The sequence below is a fragment of the Hevea brasiliensis genome, chromosome 2 (genome assembly GCF_030052815.1).
Source record: "Hevea brasiliensis isolate MT/VB/25A 57/8 chromosome 2, ASM3005281v1, whole genome shotgun sequence".
NCBI classification, from domain to species: Eukaryota; Viridiplantae; Streptophyta; class Magnoliopsida; order Malpighiales; family Euphorbiaceae; genus Hevea; species Hevea brasiliensis.
The window spans coordinates 599,071-607,675 of NC_079494.1; the positions used below are offsets into that span (position 1 = coordinate 599,071).

The 8,605-nt window shown below is 35.3% G+C and overlaps 1 protein-coding gene across 3 annotated transcripts; it reads left to right on the forward strand.

Annotated features, from left to right (window-relative positions):
- Positions 1–661: 661 nt before the first annotated feature.
- On the forward strand, positions 662–8,055 carry LOC110669278 (AT-rich interactive domain-containing protein 6). 3 transcript variants are annotated; one of them, XM_021830843.2, is made up of 14 exons: positions 662–1,057; positions 1,472–1,874; positions 1,961–2,094; positions 2,183–2,222; positions 3,282–3,334; positions 3,659–3,704; positions 4,213–4,305; positions 5,354–5,476; positions 5,577–5,628; positions 5,715–5,781; positions 6,344–6,410; positions 6,547–6,597; positions 7,158–7,250; positions 7,692–8,055. In XM_021830843.2, exons 2-14 carry the CDS (start codon positions 1,473–1,475, stop codon positions 7,794–7,796), a joined length of 1,326 nt encoding a protein of 441 aa, XP_021686535.2. In that variant the 5' UTR covers positions 662–1,057; position 1,472; the 3' UTR covers positions 7,797–8,055. The 3 variants fall into 3 exon arrangements, 2 of the variants coding, with proteins under 2 accessions (XP_021686535.2, XP_057986862.1); XR_002497656.2 differs by lacking the exon at positions 7,692–8,055 and adding an exon at positions 6,047–6,159 and having other exon boundaries at positions 668–1,057; positions 7,158–7,249; XM_058130879.1 differs by lacking the exon at positions 7,692–8,055 and having other exon boundaries at positions 668–1,057; positions 7,132–7,249.
- The last annotated feature ends 550 nt before the right edge of the window (positions 8,056–8,605 follow it).

Below are 8,605 nucleotides of genomic sequence, written 5' to 3' on the forward strand. Positions count from 1 at the left end.
GTAGCTTCTCAAGCTTTACGGTTCATTGAATCATTCACAATCTTGCTATAACACCGATATCCTTTAAAAAAATTCAATAATAATTGCATCCTCTACATCAAAATCATTACCTTCCCAACAAAATGTAGAGATAAGATTACCCTTTTCTTATGGTACAGAATCAAATATCAAAATGGATATGACTTTGTTTGTGGATATTAGTTACATTTTAAGTGATTTTATATAAATTTTAAAATTAAATTTTAATTAATAATTATTAAACTCGTTTATATATAAATATAATAATTTAATTTGATTATTGTAATAATTTTATTTTTTTATAATAAATTATATATAAGTTAATTTATCTTATAAAAAGTAAATAACATAATTATAAAAAAAAGTAAAAGGAAAAAATAAATTGCCATATAAATAAATTAAATAGATTTTTTTAACTTTAATATGTTATATAAATAAATTAAAATATTCTCATCAACAACAGTAACAGGATCTTTTTATCAAATGAGAGTGTGTTATAAGCCTCAACCCAAGATGAAAATTTTGATTAAAAAAAAACGAAATTGAATTTGAGTTACGGACAGGGCAACATAGTAATTACATAGAGGATAATAAGGTAAATACACCTAATAAAGTCTTCCAGGTGTTCATCCCTGTGGAATCGAAAAATTAATTCGAACTCTCAATCCAGAGAGAGAGAGAGAGGTTCAGTCCGCCGTGGATTTGCTCTGCTATTCTTTTTGTCCTTATTATCTCGAATGAGCTCCACCAGACCGCCACCGCCGGTTTTCAATTTCTTTTTCTTCTTTTTTTTTTTAATTAAATATAATTTTGGAAATCCATTCGCCTGTACCTACCTGCAATGAACGTTGCTTTCTATGTTTGCTGGAAAATAATTAATAGATTTCGCAGCTCTCTTCATCTCCCTCCCTGACCTCTCTTTGTGACCTGCATTGTCCATACCTAGCCCTTCCACGACGCCGTTGGACATCTTCTCTTTCGCTTTCTTCAAATTTCTCTCCCTCTTGTGACCTTGCTCTCTACAATCTCTTTTTTGCAGGTAACCTTTTTTCACATTTTTCTTTCATTTTATTAGGAATTCAAAATAGTTAGGTAAAACAAGCTTTTCTTTTCTTCCTCTTGGCCCTTGGCAAAACAATTTCTATTGTTTGAAATATGATTTTGCCCTGAAAAATGATAAACTTTTGAAAGCATTTTTCCCTTAATTGAACTGAAAGTTAGGGTTTTGTTTTTCTCTAGAAAATCTAATTCTTCAAGCAATTTTTTTTCCCTTTCTTCCCTTTTCTGGGAATTATTTTTTAAAGAAAGTTCACTCCTTTCTTTCTTTCTTTCTTTCTTTTTTTTTAAAGCGTCCTTTCACTAGGAAAACTGTAGTCTTTATGAATTGTGCATATATTTTATTCCTCTCCAATGAACCCTTATTAATATGTTGCTTTAATGCTTTATACTACAGAATGGAAGGTACTGAAATGCCGAGTCAAGATCAAGACTTGGCCGGTGGCTCTGATGTCAACCTTGTTGATGCCAGTGTTCAGGAGGAAGTATCAACTGACCAGCCGAAGAATCAAAAAATAAATGAAAATGGGAAAAAATCTGCTGAAGTTAAGATTGACACATTGCCGAGTGATGTTCCTATGGGTGAGAATGAAGTTGTACCTGATAACAAAACTACTCTTGATGCCAATGTCAATGATTCTGTTAGTACTAAAGTGCCTGAAAATAAAATCGATGGTGATACTACCCATTTTCATAACCAGCTAGAAAATGTTACTCCCCCTCCTCAGGGGAAGCATTCAACTCCCAGATCAAGGCATGAGAGTGTTTCAAAGTCCAAGAGTGTGTGGACTGATGTTGAGGTGATTTAGTGAACTATGTGTTATAGTGAATATTAGAAGTACAAGAATCATTGCAACAAATCATACAAGTATTGTTTGAATTGCAGATGGGGGAGGCTGATGAATCAGGCACCCCAGAGGAGAGAGCAGCATTCATGAGGGAGCTGGAAACTTTTTACAGGGAACATGCCCTGGAATTCAAGCCCCCTAAATTTTATGGAGAGCCATTAAACTGTTTGAAGTAAGTTTCATGTAATAGTAGTTTTAGTGGATCTGTGCCTGGTTTCAGATGTGAACTAACCTTTTTGGGCCTTGTCTGTGTGAATTAGGTTATTTAGAGCTGTTATCAGACTTGGTGGCTATGAAGTGGTATGCTTATTTTGCTTTTGAACTTATGGCTATTTTTATTGCTCTGTTCTGCATATCTGTTAACATTATCACTTTCATCTACCAGTTTCTATTAGTTAATTTTGGCATTGCTTGCTAGAGGCCTGTACTTGAATGGACTATTGCTTTGTTATATCACAAATATCCTGATATCCGGAAATGATTGAGTCATGAGGATGAAAATCTGTTGAGGTCACGAATGTCTATTGCTACATAAGTCTTAATTGTGGTTTATTTTATTTTATTTTATTTATTTTTGTTGCACTGTGTGTTGAATTGCTTTGTAGCCAGAAGCATCAAGGGTTGCTTTTAAGGTGTTTTTACATTTTAGAACATTTTGATTACCTCTTATAATTTTTTATTACTCTTAGCCAAAGCATTGTGCCCAAAGTAGCTACAATAACAATATTCTGGATTCTGGACAGACTGGTTTTAGTTATGGAAATAGTTGGAATGTTGTATACTTGCTCCATATGTGCACTTCCTTCCTAGATCTATCTAATAACCCACCTCAACAAGGTAAAGGGTGACCCAGTGCATGAAGCATCCTACCTCAACAAGGTAGACACCTAAATGCATGCCACATTGGATATGAAGTCATGAACACAAGTTGAAGTAAAATGGCTACCAAATAAGTACAGTACATTTGGTACTTAGCAGACTAGGAAATATCCAGCCTCATTGGGTTTTTTTTTTTTTTGTCCCAATAATAGTTGCTAAAAGAAATAAACCCAGGATAAGGGAAGAAAGCTGCATGTTCTGGGCTCTTTATTGGACATTGATCTATTAGCCATATCTTAAAATTGATGTTTAAAATAAAAGATAACTTTCAAACCACTAATTGTTTGATGTTAGTTTAAATCATCAATAAGAATCTGGAATTGCATCTGATTAATGGATTTGAGTGGCAAGTTTTGGCTGAATATGCTTATGTGTTGTGATGAAATTATTATGTGCTTTAATACTTTGGTTACATGGATTTGAATATATATTTTACTATTCTCATATGGCGGAACTGCTTTTATTTTCCCATATCTGTAGGTCACTGCTTCCAAGTTGTGGCGGCAAGTAGGCGAGTCTTTCCATCCTCCTAAGTAAGGAGTTGTAAAGATATCTTTAAACAATAATGTAATATTTATGGAGTTGGAATGGAGTAACTGGAGTTGTTCAGCCATTTTTCTGTTGCATTCTTTATAAAGTTTTAAGTTTCTGACAGCTGATAGTTCAACTCAGCCTGCAGAAAGCTGACTCTATATCATAATTTTTATCTGCTTTTATATAATTCAAACTTTCTTGTTTGTAGACATCAAACTTTTGACATGTTAGCATAATTTATATTGACATTCGATGAGTAGAAGTTGGAAAATATGCTTGCTATCCCAACAACCAATATTCAATTCTCGAACTCTTTCTTACAGGACCTGCACAACAGTTTCTTGGACATTCCGAATTTTCTACGAGAAGGTAATGCCTTTCAATTGGGAAAATGCTCGATGTTTGAGATTCCAATTGAATTATTGTCAAACACTATGATGTGGGACCATAATGGGTTAAATATCTTAGATTATAATTCCATTTTTCTCTCTTCTAGCTTTGAAAATGGTGTTTGGGCAATCTATAACAGAAGCATCATTTTGAAGTGAGCTTGTCATTTACAATGCTATCTCCTTTCTCTCCCTTAGAAGGGGGGAGAGAGGAAGAGAGTAAGTGATAGTTGACTCAGATTATAAAATTAATGCTGATGCACAACTTTCTATGCATTATCTTTCCAAGAGTGGAACTGAGATTGGATCCCTTCCTGTGGCATTTGAATGCCATAAGAAATAAGATTGATATCTTTTGCCTAGAAATCTGCATCTCAAATTTTTAGCAGTACCAGTTACATATCTGTCATCATTTGCATAAAAAACTTCCTTCATTTGTTTGCATATTTTATTGTGTCCTCTATTCCTTATCCTTTCAGTTACTGCAGGCACTTTTGGAATATGAAAAGCATAAGACCCAAAATGGTGAGCTTCAGCTTCCTGGTTCACCCCTGCATCAGCCTTCTGTTGTAGAGAAGGAGGTACAGTTTCTTTCCTTCTCATGATAGTTGTTCTGTAGCACTTGGAAAAGCTTTAAGAGTGAGGTCATTAAATGCTATTGTTGTGACTTGCTGCCAATATGAATAGAATGTTTCATGTTAAAGCATTGAGAACTATAGAAAATTTGTAAGGTTCTGTATTGTCTTTATAATAATAATAATAATGATGACGATGATGATGATGACAATCACTGAGAGAGAGGGAGAGGCTATGACTACTCATATGGTTAAGAGCTAGGCTTGAGTTCTTTTGTGTCTGAAATTGAAATTTGCTTAAGCTTGAGTTCTTTTAGGTTATCAATATTTAGACATAAATACACAACCATAGATGGTTTCAGGTTTCAAATTGGTTGTTTAAACATATAAACTTGGGCAACTCATAGGCTTCCATGAGGAAAATTGCAATTTCTAGAATGGTAAAAACCATTTATTTGTTGAAGCTTCACTGTGTGAAAACCACATTTATGAGGTTTTACTTATCTGACCTATAATGACCTTTTTTTTTCCCAAACTATAATGACCTTCAAAACAGAGAAATAGGGAGAGAGAGATAGAAATAGACTGGGTTGAGAAAAAGAAACAGAAAGGGGAGAAGATTTAGAGAGAATGAAAGAAGAAGATAATTCTTTGTGTTGGTTCTTGAATGAGTGATGACAAGTACTGTTTCTATTTTTATACTTCCTCTAGCTAGTAACTGCTTCTATCAGTTATAATACTCTTCCAAGACATTTGTAACTGTAATACTAGCTTTTCCCTCCGTAACCCCCTCTCCTAACATGAAGTTGTAGGCTTGTGCAAATACAAGCCTTATTCTGCTTGTTAGGTGCAATATTATATTTAATCTTTTGTATGCTGGTGCTTGTGAATTGAAGTAGCTGGGAACAAAGCTTATTATTAAAATTTATTTATTTGCTTTATGATTTTTATTTGATGTCCATCTGTCTCTCATCCACGTTCCTGAATTTCATGTGCAAGTATTTTTATTTAATGTCATCTCTCTCTCATCCACATTCTTGAGTTTCATGTGCAGGTAAGTGGCTACCAAGCACCAGGATCTGGTAGGGCAAGAAGGGATGCTGCAGCTCGTGCTATGCAGGGTTGGCATGCCCATCGTCTTCTTGGATATGGCGAGGTTAGCGAGCCAATCATTAAGGTTTGTTCTAACTTCAAGCCTGATCATCGTGTCTTCATGTGAGATTTTATATTTGACATTCAATGAGGTACAATAATGTTTTTCATCTTTTCTTAAACAGGACAAGAACCTGAATTCTGCACCAAGGCGTGAAAAACCCCTAAAAAGCATTGGTACTCCCTATTACTTGAAATCTTTTTGGCCAGCATATAGTTGATGCTAAGTTACACTCTCATTCTAATAATGATTGTCAAGTCAGGTATGCATAAACAGAAGACTAACCTGGAGCATCCCGAAAAAATTGCAAGTATCGAAACAGATAAAGAGTTAAGATTCTGATCATTCCCTTATAGATTTATTGTTCCCTTCTTGTATCTTTAACATTTTCTTTACTTTGCTCTGAACTTCATTTAAGTTCAACACTGTGGACAATTATTTGTGGTTCTTCTCATGAATGATTCTTTTATTCCATATGTAGTTATCTTCAGCACATTGACAATTTAGCATTATGTTCTTTCAACAAATAAGAATCGTTGTGTAAATTTTAATAGCTCTCTTTATGTTCTTGATAGTTTTTTTTTTTCAATGAAGGAATATGTTCTTGCAATCATGGTTGAACTTCATAAAATCCTATACAAGGAGTGAACATCAGTGTAAAGCATATACAACTTGATGCACTTGTTAATTGAATCACTCCTAGAAAGGTTAAATCATCTACCATGCACTTAACCAACTCATCTTTATCCACCTGCTTCTATGTGGCTATGTGTGATGATGAACCAAAATTTCCCCAAGAAAATAATCCAAAACTAGACATGCTACTGCATTTTCTTTTATGTTTCCTGATCAAGCAATTCTAAATATTTGTTTGTTTACTTTCCCTGGTAGACTGGAAATGGAAATTGTTGATGTTGGACCCTCTGCTGATTGGGTGAAGATCAACGTTCGGGAATCTGTAAGTGTCTGCTGTTTTCTTTAAGCTTAAATTGCAATAGCTCTAAGCTATGACTGTATAATGGAATTTGGGTTAGTCACCAGGTTCTTTCTACCATAGTACTGACACATTGGCAATGCACTGTTCCTTTGCACAGAAAGATTGCTTTGAGGTGTATGCTTTAGTCCCTGGGCTTTTGCGAGAGGAGGTGAGCGCTGCTCATGAAATTTTTACTCTTTTAGATTTTTTTTGACATATTGCAGTGAAAGGCGCCCATTTCTTTGCCTTTTCTTTTCTGGAGTTATTTTAAATTGATTTGAGTTGTCATTCTCAGATCATATCTCATGATCTTATATACACACATGAAGCAAATGTATAGGCTGATCAAATAGAGAAATGCATGTCTACCTATGATTGGTTGCGTGCAGATGTGCTGCTGGGTATATATTATGTGTGCATGTAAATATATAATTGCAAATGCAAATTTTTATTGAAGTTTGAGATGGTACAAGTAATAGATAGAATTTATTAGGATTTCATAAAATAATAAATTAAAAAAAAAAAAGGAATTAGCTTTAAAGCTCATTCTTGCTTGTACTCAAAGCCAAAGTGGAGTTTGTAGTTACACCAGGTGATCAAGGATGTGTTTTTTGCTTCTCTTTTTGAATTTTGAAAAATTTTCCTTTTTTTTTTTATCAATTAATAACTTACAAAGTCTATTATTCTATTATTATCTTTGTAGTCATCCCTACCTTGTGTGGAATTCAGGTGCGAGTTCAATCAGATCCTGCTGGACGCCTGGTTATAACAGGTCAGCCTGAGCAGCTTGACAATCCTTGGGGTATAACACCCTTCAAGAAGGTATTTCTTTGATTTCCCAGGTAGATAAGAGAGAGAAGAGAAAGGGTGGGGTTGGGGGAAGGGAGAGAGCTGCTGGGGAGAGGGGACCTAATATACTCTTTAACTTACTGAAGAAATGAAGAGTACTCAAGTTCATTTGGAGTTCTCCATGGCTGCCAATTCCAAGGGAAGGATTGTGCAGAACCAAGAGCATGAGATTTGTCGTTTAAGGGAAAAGTTAATTGCTTCCCCAGTTCCCCTGCTAGACATTCCATCTTGTCAAATTTACAATTATTTTTTGCCATATACTGTTGAGGGCCTTAATCATAATCAAGCAATAATGTGCTATATGGGGGTATGCTATCTTGTTATAATGTAAAAAAAGTTTTTCTAATTATGTTTAGCTTGTTTGTGAGCCCTGCAAAAATCTTTTGAAATACCTTGGTTGGATGTGTTGATCAGGTCATAAGCTTACCTTCAAGAATAGATCCTCTTCAAACGTCTGCTGTTGTTAGCCTTCATGGCCGACTCTATGTTCGTGTCCCTTTCGAGCGAGGATCAGCATGAGTTTCACTTTTCTGTGAGCTTGATAAACAGCTTCATGGGTAAATTTTATATCCTTGGGAGAAACGGCATGAAGGTCAAAGTTGCAACGAGGGCATTGTCAAGACAATTGTTTCTTATTTAAATAGTTCGAACCATCAGACTTTGTAGAAGCAATTCATCTTATGTGCAATTTACAAATTAGTTTCAGAAGATCTGTTAATTGTTGAAGTTGCAGCATGTGTCAATTTATGAGGAAGTCACCCTCTGGATTTTGCCTGGATCTGTGTGCTCAGTTTAAAAGTAATCTGGCGGGAAGGACTTCTGATTAGTTAATGGCTTATTGGTAAACACTAGTAGCAGCTGGTAAGAAATGGTCCAGTGGCATACTTCTGGGTTATGGTAGGCTCTTTGGCTGTCTTGGTGATAATGACTACTATTAACTAATATCTGACCTAATTGTTTTGAATTGAGTTTTCTTTTTTTTTTTTTTAACTGACCTGAACTATAGATACGGGAAAGGTGATATATTAGTGCGATCCCAGGCTAGCTTGCCCGAGCCTAGATCACTGGATTATGATCCCATTCGCCGGGTGTATATTTCTGTGGGGACTCAGAAAACTGCCTTGCATGCGATGCTTGAGAGAGCTGATGCTATTCCGCGTGAGAGTGTGGAGTTGCGCGACCTTCACCCCACTTCCGGGTTTAATGAATGTAAAAACGCTCGTGTTCGTACACTGATAAATATTTAATTTGAAATGCAATCAGTCGAGTTTGATGGACAACCAGCTTGGAACTGGGTAGGATGATTAACTTGTCAATGCAGTTCATGT